The sequence below is a fragment of the Schistocerca piceifrons genome, chromosome 1 (genome assembly GCF_021461385.2).
Source record: "Schistocerca piceifrons isolate TAMUIC-IGC-003096 chromosome 1, iqSchPice1.1, whole genome shotgun sequence".
NCBI lineage: Eukaryota > Metazoa > Arthropoda > Insecta > Orthoptera > Acrididae > Schistocerca > Schistocerca piceifrons.
In genome coordinates, this window is record NC_060138.1 from 1,113,050,262 (window position 1) to 1,113,071,944 (window position 21,683).

The 21,683-nt window shown below is 43.3% G+C and overlaps 1 protein-coding gene across 1 annotated transcript in view; it reads right to left on the reverse strand.

Annotated features, from left to right (window-relative positions):
- Positions 1–14,549: 14,549 nt before the first annotated feature.
- The window catches only part of LOC124778088 (protein dissatisfaction), a 63,063-nt gene continuing 55,929 nt past the window's right edge, over positions 14,550–21,683 (reverse strand). Inside the window, exons 7-8 of the mRNA XM_047253620.1 lie at positions 16,705–16,786; positions 14,550–14,800 (exon numbers count right to left, since the gene is read on the reverse strand). Of these exons, the coding sequence (XP_047109576.1) occupies positions 14,550–14,800; positions 16,705–16,786 (333 nt within the window). The remainder of the gene's footprint in view (positions 14,801–16,704; positions 16,787–21,683) is intronic.

The window sequence follows — 21,683 nt, forward strand, 5'->3', positions numbered from 1 at the left end:
ATATGTGAGTGTAATTTTTGACCGAGTGAGTTGCGTAAAATATTTGGCTATGCCTAAACGAAAGTGTACATTTTCTGATGCCCTTTCATGCAAATATCCGGCTTTCAAGAAAGGGAGAAAATGAATTTGAAGCGAAATGTAAGATATGTGGAGCTGGATAGTATGTATCAGTGGCCAATAAAGCTAAGAAATAATTCGACAGGTTAACTGTCATGGTTTTATTTCATTGTTTCATAGTCTTTCAATTTATTTGTATTCGGAAGGTTAAAGAGCAGTTTACATGTCGTCAGCTGCTGCTTCAATTGTAGATGTTGGTAGCGGTGCGTCGAATGAAGGGAGGTTAACGCTCTTACGTTTTTCGCTTTGTAAACAATTCCGTGTTGTTGACATAACAAAACAATTGACACCACCCTGTCACCACAATCAATGTTTTTAATTTAAAATAAGAAAAATATTGCTCTGGGAATCACCACCTGACCACCAGTAACAATTAACTACTAGTTTTACCTATAATTCCCGGCAGTCACGTGACTTGTCCAAAGCTGACGGGTGGTATCCTCATCTGCAGTTGACCCGCTTGATGTGTCCTCTTTTTTCTTCCTTTGTCCTCCTTTTTGAAGCTGTTTGTCCTCCTTTTTAAACAATTGCATCTGGTCACCCTATTATTGACGTCTGCAAGGCCTTTGACTGCGTGTGGCACGAGGGCCTCCTCATCAAGCTTTTTGTACTGGGAGTTCCTGTGTCAGACGTCAGACTCACCGCGTCGTATCTGCGTGACCGGACGTTTCTAGTTCGTGCCGAAGGCGGCATCTCAACAAATAGGCGGGAGTGCCGCAGGGGTCGGTTCTCGGCCCCCTGCTGTACTCCCTGTATACATCCTACGTGCCACGCACCGACAGGGTATCCCTCGCTCTATATGCGGATGACACCGCACTCTAGGTGCATTCCCTTAGGATTGAATCGTTTGTCGTCGCTTACAGGAGGCATGCGACGTCGTAGGAGCCTGGGCAACGAAAAAAAAAAAAAAAAATGGAGCCGTAGGTTCAATGCCACCAAAAGGCAGGCCGTCTTAATAACGCGACGAACAGTACCCATGGACCTTCAGCCGCTGCTAATCATGGGAAGGCCTCTCCCCTGGTCTCGCACGGCTAAATATCTAGGGATAGCTCTCGACAGCCAACGGCCTTGCCACAGTGGTAACACGGGCTTCCCGCCAGGTCACCGAAGTTACGCGCTGTCGGCACTAGCACTTGAGTGGGTGACTATTCGGTCTGCCGAGCGCTGTTGGCAAGCGGGATGGACCTCGGCGCTTGTTGGTGACGTCACGTCAGCTAGGCGAGGCGAACGCCAGGTCTGTTGCAGGCAGAAACGCCTGGGCGTGCTTATCACTATAAATCTCTTATTTTTGGACAAAATGTTTGGTATTGTTTTGGATTCTGCAGTTTTATTTATAGGAAAGATTTTCCTACTATCGTCAAGCTACAAATGGAGATCATAGTTCTGTATTACTGAATCCTGTCGAAACAAACGTAGATCAATATGAGAAGATACTTTGCCCCATTGCAAGCTTCGGAAATTTTACATTCAAGTAACTATACTTACTTGATCCATTTTGTTATCGAAACTCACCCCAACCACCTTACAATGAACTCGTTTCTTTTATTTATTTATTTTCGTTTGACATCGTCACTGGAAATGTGAACTAATTTACACGTGTAAATGTCCTGCTGTTGTCAGTCATTAGATTACAGTCGTTTTCAACGAAAGGAATTCTAAACAGGAAACAAAATAGCTTCATACATCGAAAATACTGCTGAGCTTAAGCTTTTTAAACATGCACGTTAGAAAAGATAAATATTCCCCTCTTGCAACTGAAAGGATAAACTTTATAACATAAAAAAATTTTATTTGATAAAACAAATATCTCTCTTTTGCCTCTTCTTCTGTCCCCCATCCCCTCCCTCAACGTTTACAATCGCAAGATATTTCATTAACATTCAGTGCTCCTCACGCCATAGTCAACCAAAATACCTAAAGAAGAGCACCAATATGTTCACAGTTTCATGTAAAAGCAACCCAGTACAGACGTAACTTCCTCAGACTTACAAATAAGGTAAAGAAGCACGAATTCTGTTGCTGCTGGACCATGAAGTTGTTTTTGTATGTTAATCCTTAAAACAGGTGAAAATTTAAGTTCAGGAGTACACTATTTGTTAAGAAATGTAATGAATTGCACAATTAACTGATTGCAGAAATCTCTAAGAACAATGTGTGTTGGTCAACTACCGCCAATAGTTTCACATTTTCCTGTGTGAGAGAGGTACACACCACCATTATGAGTATGCCTGCAACAGACCTGGCGTTCGCTGTGCCTAGCTGACGTGACGTCACGAACAAGCGCCGAGGCCTTCCTTTGAGTCGGTGTTGGATTGACTCAGCCCTTGTGAGGCAAACTGAGGAGCTACTTGATTGAGAAGTAGCGGCTCCGGTCTCAGAAATTGACATACGGCCGGGAGAACGGTGTGCTGACCACATGCCCCTCCATATCCGCATCCAGTGACGCCTGTGGGCTGAGGATGACACGGCGGCCGGTCGGTACCTTTGGGTCTTCGTGGCCTGTTCGGGAGGATTAACTCCTGACAGGCGCCTCATGTGGAAGCTGCATATCCGTGACGTCTGGGGGAAAGCGCATGCACGTTTGAAGGCGCTGTATCCCTCACTCAGCCCACAATTGACGCTTCCTCCTCAGTGCGGAATTATGCAACACCTGGCACTGATCCGACCAGTACTACGGTAGAATACGTGTCTGCAGTGTGGGGGAGGCCGCGCGGAGTGGCCGCGCTGTTTGAGGCGCTATGTCACGGACTACTCAGCCCCTCTCACCGAAGATTAGAGTCCTTACTCGGGCATGGGTGTGTGTGTTGTTCTTAGCATAAGTTAGTTTAAGTAGTGTGTAAGTCTAGGGACCGATGATCTAAGCGGTTTGGTCCCTTGGAAATTCACACACATTTGAACATTTTGAGTGTGGGGGAACGCAGCCGACACACAAATACGTCGGCTCCAAGGGGTGCAAGGGAGAGTTCTGTGACTCGCCCTACACCTACCGCGAGACTTCCCGACCAGGGCCTTGCTTGAGGAAACAGTGATCCCCGTGGTAAGGGGTCGCATAAAACAGACTGCCCGACGGTTCTATGAAGAGTCGCGGAGTCTGACAATCATTTCAAGTACGGGAAACCAGCAGCACAGATGACGGACCACCAGGTGGCTCGACCTGCTTCGCCAGTGAGATAGTGATTACACAAACGCGCCAGTGCTCCAGACGCAAAGAAGACAAACACAACCGTTAGGGCAACAAAACACACTTAGAAGGAATGCAGGAATAGTTACAAAAACTTAGCCCGGACAAAAACAGACTGTAAGGGCTGTCCTTTTAGGAAAAGAGCAGGTCATGACATTCGACCGTGTCTTCTGGGTGCTGTACCTTTCTTGTCAGGCGGTGTACTCCCATATCTAATGAAACGTGAGGTTGAGTTGAGAAAATGTGTAGAGTGCAATACAAGGGTAGTGGCAACTGTAGAGGGGTCTCCTGCAGAGCTCCAATCGCACGTCAGGGTTCAAATACCGGGTGATCAAAAAGTCTGTATAAATTTGAAAACTTAATGAACCACGGAATAATGTAGATAGAGAGGTAAAAATTGACACACATGATTGGAATGACATGGGGTTTATTAGAACACAAAAAAAACAAAGAATTGCTAGACGCCTGAAAAGATCGCTTGCGCGCGTCGTTTGGTGATGATCGTGTGCTCAACCGCCACTTTCGTCATGCTTGGCCTCCCAGGTCCCCAGACCTCAGTCCGCGTGATTATTGGCTTTAGTTACCTGAAGTCGCAAGTGTATCGTGATCGACCGAAATCTCTAGGGATGCTGAAAGACAACATCCGACGCCAATGCCTCACCATAACTCCGGACATGCTTTACAATGCTGTTCACAACATTTTTCCTCGACTACAGCCAATGTTGATGGTGGACATATTGAGCATTTCCTATAAAAAACATCATCTTTGCTTTGTCTTAGTTTGTTATGCTAGTTATTGCTATTCTGATCAGATGAAGCGCCATCTGTCGGACATTTTTTGAACGCTAGTATATTTTTGGTTCTAATAAAACTCCGTGTCATTCCAAGCATGTGTGTCAATTTGTACCTCTCTATCTACATTATTCCATGATTTATTCAGTTTTCAAACTTACACTGACTTTTTGATCACCAGGTATACTCAGTGGAAAGGCTAGTGTTACAAACGTTGACTGTAATTCTGGTGTCCTTTCTGTCTGAGGAACGTCAAGTAAATATTAATAAATTTGTCTTTAGGTGTATTACTACAACATATTCACACAATAATCACTGTTTTTTGTTTCATATGGTGTCTGCGAGACCGTGGAAACGCGGTGTCTTCTCTTTCCGTTGATGTGAAGTTGTGCAGTTCCGGTTGTCGCCATGTTTTGGCCAGTGACCGGGCTTCGCAGCAAGACAGCAGCCGCAATAAAAGAGCCAATAAAGCAATGTAATGGATCCGTAATTAAAATAAAGCGACTCGTAGACGGACAATACTATTCAATAATATTCTGCAATGTTAACTGAAGTTCTACTTACACCGCTCGGTAATAGCGTTCAAAATTTGACACGGTCGAGCAGCAGCTGTTATTCGTTCAAGCAGAAAATAAAAGTGGTGAAAAATTTGTAAACTGTAGGTAGCGTGCAAAATTCACTCACGATAACTTATTAAGAAAATTGAGACTGAATGAGCTAAATGGTTACGAGATTGCACTACGCGTTGAAAGTCCAACATTTGATATACAGGGTGTTACAAAAAGGCACGGCCAAACTTTCAGGAAACATTCCTCACACACAAATAAAGAAAAGATGTTATGTGGACATGTGTCCGGAAACGCTTAATTTCCATGTTAGAGCTAATTTTAGTTTCGTCAGTATGTACTGTACTTTCTCGATTCACCGCCAGTTGGCCCAATTGAAGGAAGGTAATGTTGACTTTGGTGCTTGTATTGACATGCGACTCATTGCTCTACAGTACCAGCATCAAGCACATCAGTACGTAGCATCAACAGGTTAGTGTTCATCACGAACGTGGTTTTGCAGTCAGTGCAATGTTTACAAATGCGGAGTTGGCAGATGCCCATTTGAAGTATGGATTAGCACGGGGCAATAGCCGTGGCGCGGTACGTTTGTATCGAGACAGATTTCCAGAACGAAGGTGTCCCGACAGGAAGACGTTCGAAACAATTGATCGGCGTCTTAGGGAGCACGGAACATTCCAGCCTATGACTCGCGACTGGGGAAGGCCTAGAACGACTAGGACACCTGCAATGGACGAGGCAATTCTTCGTGCAGTTGACGATAATCCTAATATCAGCGTCAGAGAAGTTGCTGCTGTACAAGGTAACGTTGACCACGTCACTGTATGGAGAGTGCTACGGGAGAACCAGTTGTTAAGTTGCTGCTGTACAAGGTAACGTTGACCACGTCACTGTATGGAGAGTGCTACGGGAGAACCAGTTGTTCCCGTACCATGTACAGCGTGTGCAGGCACTATCAGCAGCTGATTGGCCTCCAGGGGTACACTTCTGCGAATGGTTCATCCAACAATGTGTCAATCCTCATTTCAGTGCAAATGTTCTCCTTACGGACGAGGCTTCATTCCAACGTGATCAAATTGTAAATTTTCACAATCAACATGTGTGGGCTGACGAGAATCCGCACGCAATTGTGCAATCACGTCATCAACACAGATTTTCTGTGAACGTTTGGGCAGACATTGTTGGTGATGTCTTGATTGGGCCCCATGTTCTTCCACCTACGCTCAATGGAGCACGTTATCATGATTTCATACGGGATATTCTACCTGTGCTGCTAGAACATGTGCCTTTACGAGTACGACACAACATGTGGTTCTTGCACGATGGAGCTCCTGCACATTTCAGTCGAAGTGTTCGTACGCTTCTCAACAACAGATTCGGTGACCGATGGATTGGTAGAGGCTGACCAATTCCATGGCCTCCACGCTCTCCAGACCTCAACCCTGTTGACTTTTATTTATGGGGGCATTTGAAAGCTCTTGTCTACGCAACCCCGGTACCAAATGCAGAGACTCTTCGTGCTCGTATTGTTGACGGCTGTGATACAATACGCCATTCTCCAGGGCTGCATCAGCGCATCAGGGATTCCATGCGACGGAGGGTGGATGCATGTATCCTCGCTAACGGAGGACATTTTGAACATTTCCTGTAACAAAGTGTTTGAAGTCACGCTGGTACGTTCTGTTGCTGAGTGTTTCCATTCCATGATTAATGTATTTTGAAGAGAAGTAATAAAATGAGCTCTAACTTGGAAAGTAAGCGTTTCCAGACACATCTCCACATAACATATTTTCTTTCTTTGTGTGTGAGGAATGTTTCCTGAAAGTTTGGCCGTACCTTTTTGTAACACCCTGTATTAACGTAAGTGGTTGCCTCTGTGTTTGTTCTTAAATATATTTCTTTAAAAGTTCATCAATGGTACCTACAGGGTACAGCTTTACGTATTAGGTGAGCAACAGCTCGTGACAGTTGTTCTTAATTTTCCAGTTTTTATATTCATATGCCCTTACATCCCATAACGCACTCAAACATTTGTATATTTGATGCACTACAATATCAATGATCTTTCTTCTTGTTTTCAACTCATTTCAGTAGGTAAACACAAGAGGGAATACAAAGGTGCATAGGGACCGTACTTAAACAAAGCACTTAAACGAGTGTCGAGGATGTTGTATACATTGCCCACAGACGGCACAGTGTTTCCTAGGTGGTGCAAAGTATTTCAAAATCTGTTCAGTATTATCGCGCTACCTCTTAACATAACTTACACACGCCCACTATTATTGCACAACCAGAAATGTTGACCAACAACATTGACCGCCTATGGGCCGCCTAGTGACGATGTTCAGTTTGTGTTGGTAGCTGACTGACAGTCGACGTTCATATTGTGTTCAGATAATGTTTTCCCTACAGTAGTCTACCTATTTGAAGTTTGTTAGAGATGGTTGCTGTGTCCTTGGAGTTTAATCATGAATAGGTGAAGTAATAAAGAACGTCCTGATGTAGTTCAATTGTACTTCACACATGGACGAATTGTTGTGCAAGCCCACGGGCGATTGGTAGGAAAAGATACAACATACTTTTCTAAGACCATTCTTTTCCGGGTGGGAAGGAGCGCCGGTCCCCGGGTCGAATCCGCCCGGCGGATTTGTGTCGAGGTCCGGTGAGCCGACCAGTCTGTGGATGGTTTTTAGGCGGTTTTCCATCTGCCTCGGCGAATGCGGGCTGGTTCCCCTTGTCCCGCCTCAGCTACACTATGTCGGCGATTGCTGCGCAAACAAGTTCTCCACGTACGCTACACCACCATTACTCTACCACGCAAACATAGGGGCTACACTCGTCTGGTGTGAGACGTTCCCTGGGGGGTCTACCGGGGGCTGAACCGCACAATAACCATGGGTTCGGTGTGGGGCGGCGGAGGGGTGAAGTGCACTGCGATAGTCGTCGTGGGGTTGTGGACCACTGCGGCTGCGGCGGGAACGCAGCCTCTCCGTCGTTTCTAGGTCCCCGGTTAACATAATATAACATAACATAAGACCATTCTTGGCTACGGAAAACAATGAACCGTGGTTTCATCAAGAGGGTGCACTCTGCCGTACCCCTCGACAGAGTTCGACATTTCTTCAAGAGATATGACGTCTTGTTTTGTAAGTAGGCTGTTTAGGTTTTTATATTGGTAACGCCACGTAGCGCTCTGTATGAAAATCACTGGCTGTGCTGTGTGCAGTCTGTGGCTGGTTTGCATTGTTGTTGGCCATTGTAGTGTTGGGCAGCTGGATGTTAACAGCGCGTAGCGTTGCGCAGTTGGAGGTGAGCCGCCAGCAGTGGTGGATGTGGGGAAGTGAGATGGCGGATTTTTGAGAGCGGATGATGTGGATGTGTGTCCATCAGAAACAGTACATTTGTAAGAATGGATGTCATGAACTGCTATATATATTATGACTTTTGAACACTATTAAGGTAAATATATTGTTTGTTCTCTATCAAAATCTTTCATTTGCTAACTATGTCTATCAGTAGTTAGTGCCTTCAGTAGTTTGAATCTTTTATTTAGCTAGCAGTATTGGCGCTCGCTGTATTACAGTAGTTTGAGTAACGAAGATTTTTGTGAGGTAAGTGATTTGTGAAACGTATAGGTTAATGTTAGTCAAGGCCATTCTTTTGTAGGGATTATTAAAAGTCAGATTGCGTTGCGCTAAAAATATTGTGTGTCAGTTTAAGCACAGTCATGTATAATTTTTCTAAGGGGACGTTTCAGTTTTAGAGTCATTAGCTGGCCGCTGGAGGTCACCAGATTTATCGGCACCTGATTTCCTTCTTTGGTGGTTTTCTCAAGGTCGATGTCTACAGGAATAGACGGCGGATACTTGTCGCCCTCAGATACAACATTTGCGTGGTAATTCGGGAAATTTCATAAGAGACCTCGCAGAAAGTCATGCAACATGTTGTGCTACTGGCCTGTTACTGTAAAAACGTGGTTGGTGGACATATGCCCAGTGTTTTTCACAAATTAAGTCTTGACTATAGTTTGTAAAATCCAACAGACATTTTAGTTCTAAAATATTATTAAACAAATTATATTTTGTTCATGAAGTACACTACTTCTGGGGCACCCTGTAGTAGGACACAATTACAGAACAGTCAAAACAGGCATCCTATCTTCACAAAAGTATGTTACAAAAACATTTATGGGAAAATATAAAGGCAACAGTAATGGTTCATGTCAAGAGTGTTAATTAATTTGCATCACGGAACATGAAATTATTTGAAATTCATCAAAAAGGAAAATATGAAATACAGGAATATTATTCACGTTTCTCATCACTGAATGACAGTTGTCTGTGACAATGAAATTCTTGAAGTGGTGTTTTGTTTTCCATTTTGAAAAGGAAAAGAATTTGCAGCCAAAGCTGAGAAAGTAATTTAAATGGAAAACACACAATATTACTACAATATATTTTACATCATTACAACGAAAACAAATGTAATGAGATATCTGGAGTTTATCTGCATTCTTAAGAACCCTGACGCAGTTGATGGTTAAGAGTCTGAATTAATAAACAAAGACGACGAAAGTCATCGCAAAAAAAAAAAAAAAAAAAAAAAAAAAAAAAAAAAAAAAAAAAAAAAATTAAAAATTGCTGTGTTGTGGAGGGGGACTACATCTAAAAGTAAGTGTAATTTTGATTAAAACACTCCACGCCCCCCTTCCCGCACACACATACACACACACACACACACACACACACACACACACACACACACATTTTTTCACTTTCAAGCTGAAAAATAATTTTCTTCGTATTTATTTATTTTGTCATTTTGTGTTGAAATCGGCGACATTTTTAAGGTATAAAAGTCAGTGTAGGTTCTTCAGTATTGATAAATAGGAGGCAAATAGGTTACACATTACCAGGTTTTGTCTTCCCACAAAATGATACATAAATTACGTTGAGTTACATCGTGTATTTTCTTAAGAGGCTTTGAACAAAGACTGACAAATATTTACAGCGCTACATAAATTAATTAACAAGATCTCACATTCCAGAAAGTTTATAACGAATTCCATACATGTACATCACTTTCTCTTCAGCACGCGAATAACAACAGTAAGAAACGATATTCTCAAGCACCTATCACACATCGACGAACAGCATTTATTAATCTATTAACACGTTCAGTCCAACGGGGAGACAGTTCCTTACAAAGAAGATCGTTGTAAGATTACCCACAGCTTCACGTCCAAGCAGTGAGGAAGTCTCTGTACCATTGAAATGTTCAACATTAGTCGCCACCACTTCGCTAACTACACTGAAGTTTTAGTCGAGATGCTCCGAAGTACAGAAATCTTGAGAGGCTTCCAGTGGTTTCACTTTTCAGTTACGAAGTTGGGCAGCACGTCACACGACGTTCAAAAGAAGAACAAATGCCAACTCTGAACACAAGGGTAATCCTACACAACGTGGATATCCTCAATATTTCATAAACAATTCGACATATTGTGACAAGGTTTCCGAAAAGTGATACGCTGCTCAAGGGCGAGATTTTTCCGTGTGGTGGACTGCTGTAGCTTTAATATGTATTGAAATACAAAACTCGTAGGCATACTGTTGTCTCACGTTACGCAGCACCTGAACATTTTAAGAAGCGTGCCAGCGCTTGCAATTTGATTTGAAGGAGGCATTGTCGTCTTAGCTGGCCATTGTTGCCTTAACGGACATCGGGCAGTCGGCATTTGTGGGGGCCGCATGAGCAGCTAAAGTGCCGCATCGTAAAGCGAGGCGCGTTGTGCGGAAAGCGGTGAATTTTCTACTGGTGATGTATTGCATTGTGGTGTGAATATTGTGAAGAACTGGACTAATACATTTTTATGTAGGTGTAAACTATTCGCCAACAAATGGAAAGTGTTGTTGCTCATAGTGTTTTTTTACACGCGAACATGAATCATTATCATGGCATTTGTGACTATGTCACTGAGAAACTTCAGTAACAGTACTAAACTGAACTATGCTTCTTGCGTGTAAATGCATTTACCGATAGCACAACGCCAATACTTAGAAACTTTAGTGCAGTACTAGGTGGCAAAAATATTCTGAACACACTCGTAAAATAATGAACAATCAATAATTAGTTTTTGCCGCATTTGTACGGTTAAGAGCTATCAAAAGTAAACTGCAGTTGTTTATTTTCATGGAAGGATTTTCAGAAGATGCGTGAGTGTATTTACTCAAGTTTGTGGTTCGTTAATCGGAGTTCGCGTTGCTATCTACGTAGTTAATACTTTCAGCTGTGATCTGTTGCAATGTGGACAGTCAGTGGTTGCAGCGTATGTACCATCGACAGGTGAGCGACTGATACAAACTGTGTTGTGCTCTGGTTGGAAATAGTAAATTTACAGATGCAGCACGCACGGTTTCTTTCGTAATGCGCCATGTGCAGGTATAGGCAACAAGGTCAAATATCATAATAACAACACTGATATAAAGATACGTTGCAAGAGGCGTTTACAAACTCAGATACTTTTTAAACGCAACAACGTAATTTTTAGCGGTGTTTGTTTGCTTTGTTAAGAAATGAGGACAGTGACACAGTGCACGTCAAATTTTTGAACCAAACGTTTCGTCAACATAGACGGGAAAAGTGTTGAACATGGGTCAAAAGGGGGTCAGAACAGTGCAATTTTCTTCATTTGCCAAATACATATAGGATCAGTGTAATGCAGCGGACAGACATCAGGCTCACTTAAAAGACATTTGAAGATTGCTTTTGTGAAGAGAAAAGGCTGAGTGTGAACTTCGGCTAGTGATGTGAGACTGTAAACGTGTTGACGAGCTGAAGTGAAGTCATATAGCATTGTTAACTGGAAGACCCCGTGGACCGGTTGTGCAGTCGCCTAATCGGAAACGCGTTCTTACATCGTGTGCAGTGCCATGCTTTTTATTTGCAGAGAGTTAAGGTTATGTGTTAGGCATATGTGTGGTGAGTGTGAAGAGAGTTTTTAGTGACATGTTTGTGTTATTGATGACATGAGAGAAAGAAGGCAGAGGGTGAAACCCTGTATGAGCACATTAGTAGGAACACTTCTTTATATCGAGTACCTTCATTTCGGTACCGATATTTTTAGTTGATACTTTATATCGAATGGACCTAGTAATAATAATAATGTATTACATTTTTATTATTTACACAAAATTTTGGCCATGTTACTCCCTTAGCACAACTGGACGTGCAGGCATCAACAGACCAACAATTGAATGAGTGGTTTCCTTATGAGCAACAGAGTTAGTGTGCAAAAACGTATGTGGCGCTTCGCCAACCTCGGCAAAATATCTTTTGCAGTTTGTTCCCTTGGAATCCCCTTGTCTTTAAATGTTAGTGTACTTCTTTTTGTGTTGTTGTTTAAAACAGTTTATCTGTAAGATCTACTGAATCAGATGACAAAATGGCACCTAGCGTAAGTGAAACTTGACTGTATTTTGATAAACTGTATAGCAATGAAGTGAGGTGCAAAATATATTTATAACATTTAAAATCTTCTGGAAATGCTTCAGACATGGAGAAAGCATTTAAGAAAACACTTCATCACAAGAGCAGGACAAAATTATTTACTTTACAAGACAATAAAAAAGTAAATAGGGTGTTATTATTTGTCAATGTAAATGTATGACGACATGGCTGTAGGAAGGATGTAAACCAAAAAAATTTGGTTTTGAGATAATCGTGATTCAAAAATTGCAGCTGTCCTGGGAAGTCATACATTGGCAATGCGATCTGCCTTGATAAGCTCGATTAGTGGAAGATCTGATCTAATCTTTTTAAATTTCCTTTAGGTGTTTTTTATCAATACTATTTCTTACAATACCACTCACGAGTTTATACCGAGAGTTTTCGTTTGATACCGTGTGCTTATGCAGTTGCTCTACTCCTGTCAAATAGCACCAACGGGGGTGCCGATTGAGAGGGCCACATGCCATTACTCGAGGAACTGCAGAGACGTGGAGTTTAAGCCAAGACATTGCCGAAACACGAGATGGTCAGGAACGGCATGCCTCCATCTCTCTGCTGTCTCTGTCGGCCATATACTGACGATGAAAATTTCGCCTTGTCAGCAGAAGAGTGCGTCAGCATCCTCAGCTAGGGAGGCAACTCTTCAGGTGGTATCTAATGCCTTAAAAAGCACATAAAGGAAAAAAGTGTTAGATAATTTCCCTAGATGAAAACGGTAACCAGTATTAAACATTTAGCAATGTATTCGAAGATCTGTGTACATCCACTTCCTGAAAACTTTCATTCGACATATGGAAAAGTTTATGAAATATTGAGAGTATCAACGTTACATATTATTCATGCTGTCAAACTAGATCAATAGCATTATTTCGTTACATAAATTGTGATACGGTCAAGTTATGAATCACGTAATCTGGAAGTTCAATATAAATTTCATTCGTATTGATCGCAAGAAACATTTCTGAGTCCATTTCGAGCGTTAAGGAATCGCTTTTAGAGCATTAAAATTCAGCTAGAGCTGAGTGTAGATACTTAGAGTGTACTAGTTCCTACCGCCTTCCCCCTCCCCCCCTCCCCCCTCCCCCACACCTCCTGCCCTTCTTCACTCCTGATTCTTTAAATAATCGAAAACTCTCGTGTATAAGAGAGCTTCAGACATCCGTATAATTTGCGCTTTGTTTTAAGAAAACTGAGTTTCTCACTCATTTTATTATGACGTCATGTCTTCTAAACTATTTGTCGTATCATGATATAATTTTGCATGTACCTTCAATGGTATATGTGGATGCTGTCTACAAAATGAATTACAAACAGAGTTAGTAGTAAAAAAGTAATAAGTTACCATGTCATGACCGCAGCTGATGTTTTACTGCACGAACAGTAGAAATGTTGTAAGTGATAAATTTCTTCTCTTTGATTATATTGCGGGGAGTGTCAGTGGGAACAAGTTTCGAAAAAGTTTGGAATTCCGTGCAAAGTTTGTCGTAAGTCGTTAAGTGCTCTCATTTTCGAATACTGGTTGAATGTGGGCTGGGGAGTTTGCGTGCTGCGAGTTCCGCTGCCTCGGGAGAAACACAAAGATTCTGACTTTAATACTTGATTTCTTGTGTTACATGTTTAATACTACATTATACCTCTTCATGATTGGATCGTGACAGCACTTTAAATTTCTAAATTTGGTCACTGATTATATGAAACACTGAAAATTAATGTTGTTTCTCCTGGAATATATTAACAGGCAATCTGCTACTGGTACCATGCGACCATTTTTAGTCATGTAGAAGTGCACACACACTACTGGTGCATGTAGGATGTTGTAACTATGTTTTTACGATCTGAAGATGATGATTGTTCACCAGTGGACAATGTATCTTGCGCTCAAGACAAATAAAATTTATTCAGATGAAAAGACGTCGCTTTTGTGTCTGTAACAAGAAGAATTTGGGATCACAGTGACCTCATCGTCGCCTCTGCCGCTTTATTTAAATTCCGTAACCCGTATATTTTGTATTACACCGAGTCACATCAGCCACTAGACTACATCTGGACACGGGAACCAGGAAGTAATATAGTGTCAGGGATCACAGTTGTGGGCTGCACGATGCAGCTAATCTCGTCGTACTGGACAGCGCCGCGCAGTCACTGCACACGTGGCAGTCCGGATGGCGAATACCTGCGGTCTGAGGCCTCACCTAGATGCACCCATCTGCCCCTCGGTCGACAGTCCAATGACGCGACGCAGTGCTTGCGTAGGCGTACTCGTCCGTGTGGTACGTTTCACTGAGCAGCCACAGGACGGGGTTGTTGTCTACGTGTACTTGTCCGTCACCGAGCAAGCACTTGTCGGGCACGTAGCCGAGGTGTGGTACACGTCGGCGAGCGGGCGCCTAGGTGTACTTGTCCATGTGGTACATGTCGCCGAGCAGGCGCTGGATGGGGATGTCGCCGATGGTGTCCTTGAAGAAGAGCCGCTCGACCGTGGACTGTCGCACGGCGCGCAGGCTGGGCAGCAGCAGCAGCAGCCGGCCGAAGCGCGTGGGCTGCCGCGGGTAGCGGCTGCGCACGTAGTCGCCCAGGATGCACTGCGCCTGGTCCTGCAGCATCTCCACCGGCTGCACGTCGCACAGGCCCGCCGTCTCTGCAACCGCGGAAGCCGAACGTGGGCGACCAGAACAGAAGACGAGACGAGCTTCTGATAGAACTTGCCCCCCTTCTTGCAGTGGTGTACCGAAGGCCTCTAGAAGAGCGTAACGTTCCAAAGGATTGGAAAAGGGCACATCTACATCCATACTCCGCAAGCCACCTGACGGTGTGTGGCGGAGGGTACCTTGAGTACCTCTATCGGTTATCCCTTCTATTCCAGTCTCGTATTGTTCGTGGAAAGAAGGATTGTCGGTATGCCTCTGTGTGGGCTCTAATCTCTCTGATTTTATCCTCATGGTCTCTTCTCGAGATATATGTAGGGGGGAGCAATATACAGCTTGACTCCTCGGTGAAGGTATGTTCTCGAAACTTTAACAAAAGTCCGTACCGAGCTACTGAGCGTCTCTCCTGCAGAGTCTTCCACTGGAGTTTATCTATCATCTCCGTAACGCTTGCGCGATTACTAAATGATCCTGCTGCTCTCCGTTGGATCTTCTCTATCTCTTCTATCAACTCTATCTGGTACGGATCCCACACCGGTGAACAGTATTCAAGCAGTGGGCGAACAAGTGTACTGTAACCTACTTCCTCTGTTTTTGGACCGAATTTCCTTGGGATTCTTTCAATGAATCTCAGTCTGGCATCTGCTTTACCGACGATTAATTTTATATGGTCATTCTATTTTACATCACTCCTAATGCCTACTCCCAGATAATTTATGGAATTAACTGCTTCCAGTTGCTGACCTGCTATATTGTAGCTAAATGATAAAGGATCTTTCTTTATATGTATTCGCAGCATATTACACTTGTCTATACTGAGATTCAATTGCCATTCCCTGCACCATGCGTCAGTTGTTGCAGATCCTCCTGCATTTCAGTACAATTTTCCATTGTTACATCCTCTTGATATACTACAGCATCATCCGCAAAAAGCCTCAATGAACTTCCGATGTTATCCAGAAGGTCATTTATATATATTGTGAATAGCAACGGTCCTACGGCACTCCCCTGCGGCACACCTAAAATCACTCTTACTTCGGAAGACTTCTCTCCATTGAGAATGACATGCTGCGTTCTGTTATCTAGGAACTCTTCAATCGAATCACAAAACTGGTCTGATAGTCCATATGCTCTTACTTTGTTCATTAAACGTCTGTGGGGAAATGTATCAAACGTCTTGCGGAAGTCAAGAAACACGACACCTACCTGGGAACCCGTGTCTATGGTCCTGTGTGTCTCGTGGACGAATAGCGCGAGCTGCGTTTCACACGATCGTCTTTTTCGAAATCCATGCTGATTCCTACAGAGTAGATTTCTAGTCTTCAGAAAAGTCATTATACTCGAATATAATACGTGTTCCAAAATTCTACATCTGATCGACGTTAGAAAAAAAGGTTCAAATGGCTCTGAGCACTATGGGACTTAACATCTAGGTCATCAGTCCCCTAGAACTTAGAACTACTTAAACCTAACTAATCTAAAAACATCACACACATCCATGCCCGAGGAAGGATTCGAACCTGCGGCCGTAGCGGTCGCTCGGTTCCGGACTGAAGCGCCTAGAACCGCTCGGCCACAACGGCCGGCGATCGACGTTAGAGATATAGGTCTATAGTTCTGCATATCTGTTCGACGTCCCTTCTTGAAAACGGGGATGACCTGTGCTCTTTTCCAATCTTCTGGAACTCTACGCTCATGCATCATGCCAGTTTAAGTACGGTTGTGTTCCTGGGGGCGGTAAATGAATATTTGCTTGGTTTCTCATCAGAGATACTTTTCAAAAGCAACATGCGAAATGGAAAGACGAAGCTATCGCCCACTGATGCTCAAGAAACGAAAACTAAAGTTTTTTTTTAATTTCTTGTTGTGACTTTGAGGGTAGATGGTGTAGTGGTACCTGGCGTGAAGAGTACGACGGCCTTCATGCAGCCGCACTCGCTGCCATCTGGCGACAGCTGCCGGAACCTGCCCATGATCTCCTGCAACACACAAGGGACGACTTCCGTAAGCCGCGTTTCCACGGCGGCGAATGGAGGCGGACACAGGCGAACGAGCATTCGCAGACAGTTCGCCAGCGTTCGCCACCATTCGCTTGTATCTGTGAACAAGCGTTTACACAAGCTGAAATAGAAGAGAACATCACAGAGCAAACATTGCGAGCCAGCCCTACGAACTGTTCTGTGGCGCTGATAATCCTTCACGCAGATTTCACTAGTTACAGCCTCGATGCAAAACTTTGGTATTCCGAGTGGGTTTTTTGTACGATGAGTACACTGATTTTAATGAAGGAAGCAAAATGCCGTAGAAATTTACTTGCCTGAAATTGTACAGAAGCTGACAGGCGCAGAGCTGGCGCACTTTACACTGAGTAGAAGCTCCTGCTTTTCTTACCTTTATTCCAGAACTTTGTACATTTTTTTTGTTAAAAATGAAACTCCTCCAGCTATACTTAAGATTTTATATTTATTTGGCTATTAGCTTCGACGTTGCGTCAACGTCATCTTCAGGCCCGTACACTTTGATGAAATCAGTTGTGTATGGCTCAGTACTAGAAGTCCACTTCTTCAGGTTAGCCAGCTCAGTACTAGAAGTCCGCTTCAGTACTGAGCCACACACAGCTGATTTCATCAAAGTGTACTGGCCTGAACATGGCGTTGACGAAACGTCGAAGCTAATAGCCAAATAAATATAAAATCTTAAGTACAGCTGGAGGAGTTTCATTTTTAACAAATATTATACCAGCTGTGTCCAACCTTTATCCAATTTAAATACGGATGTACGAAGAAAAAGCTTTGTACATATGGTGGTTGACGATTTTCTACGGCATCTCATTGTAATCGTAGGAGAAATGCAAGCAAGGTGTCGACAAATGCGGAGAAAAGGCGAGGGCTCAGAAGTTCCTGCGAGTCGCAAGGTGGGTAACCATGTTCTAGAGCACCAAAGGAACACCACTCAGTTGAAGTGGTGATCAACAAAGGTACGAGGGTGGCCGCACCCTTTGTCAATCCGGTAGAAAGGTTTGGGTTTGTTGAATGCCTGGAGAAAGCTACCTGTCGTCATGTTTAGTGCCTCCAGTGAAGCATTGACGAGGTGGTGTTGCGGCGTGTGGTGTTTTTAGCGCTTAGAGTGTGATCCTCTTATTGTGCCTAAGGAAACGCTAAAAGCGGAAGGATATGAACACATTTTACGGCACAGTAGAACGACAGTTTGGGGAGGTGGATTGTTTCTATCTGCGTGACAATGCACCGAGAGATAAAGCAGCAGCTGCTAGGCATTGGTTTGCGGACAATAATATTTCTGAAATGGACTGGCTTGCCCAGAGCCGTGATGTGATTCCATTCACGACTGGTGCAGGGGGCAAACATTTTCTTCTATGCTTCCATATAAGAATGAATTTCTTTAATTTCAACACCATTGTCATTATGTGGAAAACACGTGAGAAGAAAGAGAATACGTTTCCATAGTCGTTTTAAAAAGTTTGTTCTCGGAATTGGCAACTGGAGAGCTTAATATTATAACTCAAATGGCGAAATGAAGATTTGCCATGTAGATAAAGAAAAGAATCAACGGAGAAGTGCAGGGTAGAGCTTGTGCTCTGAGGATTCCGTACAAGCTTTATTATGTATAGAGATAGTAATTCATCTATAGATCTGATGAGTGAATCTGCGAGTATCAAAATATGGGACACTAATGGCCGTATCTTTTGACTTCATTCATTAAAAAGTTTAAATTTTTCACACAGTCAAGGGACTACTAGTGAAGATGGAACTGCAGAAGCTAAAAACTGTAGCCTAAGATACAGGTTGGAATACATGCAACGGGGGGCCTCATCGTAGGACACGAAAGGATGTCCTACTAACAAAAGTAAATGAATTGCTAAGAAAGACGGAAGCAAGATTATGGTTTAACGTCCCATCGGCGATGTCGTTAGAGATGGAGCACGTGCTCGTAATGTTTAAAGGATGGGGAAGGAAATCGGCCCGTCCCCATTCAGACGAAGCATCCCGGTGTTTGCTGGCGCGATTCGGGGAAATCAAGGAAAAGCTAAATCAGGATGGCCGGACGCGGATTTGAGCCGTCGTCCTCCTGAAAACGAGTCCAGTGCGTTATCCACTGCGCCTCCTCGCTCGGCAGTGACTTTATTACGTGTGTCCGTACTAGATTAAATGTGCGACGATGTTCTCCATCTTACCTTGACTTCGAACGTAACACGGAAAAATTCATTACGAGAAATGTGTGTGAAGCGAGTTCATAGGAGACATTTTATTGTCCACCTAGATTTGCATTCATATTTGAAAATTCTGACTCGTTTTGGTTCCACATGACGCTTCTTCACACGTGCAGAGAAAAATATAACTAGGCGACATACAGCGAAGAGCCAAAGAAACTGGTACACCTGCCAAATACCGTGTAAACCGCGCGACCGCTAAAGTCGCAGGTTCGAATCCTGCCTCGGGCATGGATGTGTGTGATGTCCTTAGGTTGGTTAGGTTTAAGTAGTTCTAAGTTCTAGGGGACTGATGACCTCCGCTGTTAAGTTCCATAGTGCTAAGAGCCATTTGAGTCATTAATACCGTGTAGGGCCCCCGGCATGGGCTCGAATAATGTCTCAAGTAGTGCTGGAGGGAATAGAAGACATGAATCCTGCAGGATTGTCCATAAATCCTTAAGAGTACGAGGGGGTGGAGATCTCCTCTGAACAGCACATTGCAAGGCATTCCAGATATGATCCATAATGTTCATGTCTGGGGAGTTTGGTGGCCAGCGGTAGTGTTCAAACTCAGAATATTGTTCCTGGAGCCACTCTGTAGCAGTTCTGGACGTGTCGGGTGTCGCATTGTCTTGCTGGAATTGACCAAGTGCGACGGGACGCACAACGGACATGAATGGATACGGGTGATCAGACAGGACTATTCCGCAGTGTCACCTGTCAGAGTCGTATCTAGACGTATCAGGGGTCCCATATCACTCCCACTGGACACGCCTCACACCATTACAGAGCCTCCACCAGCCTCAACAGTTCACAGGTGATATGCAGGTTCCATGGATTCATCTGGTTGTCTCTGCACCCGTACACGCCCATCCGCTCGATACAACTTGAAACGAGACTCGTCCGACCAGGCAACATGTTTCCAGTTATCAACAGTCCAATGTCGGTGTTGACGGGCCCAGGCGAGGCGTAAAACTTTATGTTGTGCAGTCATCAAGGGTACACGAGTGGGCCTTCGGCTCCGAAACCCGATGTCGATGATGTTTCGTTGAGTGGTTCGCACGCTGACACTTCTTGGTGGCCCAGCATGGAACTCTACAGCAGTTCGCGGAAGGGTTGCACTTCTGTCACGTTGAACCATTTTCTTCAGTCGTCGTTGGTCTCGCAGGACCTTTTTCCGGCCACAGAGATGTCGGAGATTTGATGTTTTGCCGGATTCCTGATATTCACTGTACAGTCGTGAAATGGTCGTACAGGAAAATCCCCCCTTTATCGCTACTTCGGAGATGCTGTGTCCCATCGCTTGTGCGACGACTATAACACTACGTTCAAACTCACTTAAATCTTGATAACCTGCCATTGTAGCAGCAGTAACCGATCTAACAACTGCGCCAGGCACTTGTTGTCTTATGTAGGCGTTGCCGACCGCAGCGTCGTATTCTGCCTGTTTACATATCTCTGTATTTGAATATGCATGCCTATACCAGTTTCTTTGGCGCTTCAGTATCAAATCTACGGTATCCAGCGTTGCTATTATACATCTAAAATCACATTTACCAGACCGAACCTGGTTTTATCGTTTACAAGATTAATCCATCCAATTTTAAAGCAACATTTACATTCTACGTTACAGAATAATACAGACGTTTGGTAGCATCTACGCTGTTGATGTAGGCCGAAAGGCAATTCCGGGTAGGTGACGTCTGCCACATTTGTCACAGGCAGATGTCTTATAATAGCAACACTGTGTATCATCGATACTGTGTCGGTCAGTAGTTTTCTTTTTTATTTACACAAGTGAAGATTGTTCATGTGAAACAGAAACTGGTCACAGTTTTTAGATGCGAATGCAGTCTACACAGTCAGTAAGATTTGCTAAAAAATAAGTTAGTTAGTTACGTGTTCCATTGATCAATCTCACGGTAACCGTTATGATGTGGAACGTGTCAAGTGCATAAGAAATGCACACATGAATGAAGGGCCTTTTTTCTTTAAAAAACTTTTAAATTTTTTATTACCTATCCCACTCCCTTAAATGGCAGAAAATGCCTATATTAAACCTATAGATTTCTTTATTCCTATTCAAGAATTCATCTATGGTACAGAAGGAGTTGTCAAGGAGATATTATTTCAGTATATTTTTAAAACTGTTACTGCTGTCTGTCAGACATTTTATTTCATCTGGTAATTTACAGAAAAATTTTACAGCAGCATAGTTTATCCCTTTCTGTGCCAAAGATAGGTTAAGTAGAGGAAAGTGTAAGTATTTCTTTCTTCTGCTACTATAATCATGGTCCATGTTGTTGAGAACAAATTTTATTACCGAGTAAATGTGCTGTGAGGCTGTTGTAAGAATTCCTAACCTTTTAAAGATATGCCTACAAAATATGAGGCTATGAGCCCCATACTTTATTCAGACCACTTTCTTTTGAGCAGTGTATACATTTCGCCTATGTGTTGTGTTACCCCAAAATAATATTGTGTGTGACATCAGACAGTGCAAGTATGCAAAGTATGTAAGCTAGCTAATTTCTGTATCCTCAAAATTAGCAATTATGTTGATTGCAAAAGTTTCCGAACCTAGTCGCATTAGGAGATCCAAAATATGAATATTCCAATTAAGATTCTCATCTATAGGTACACGCAAAAACTTAGTATGCTCTACT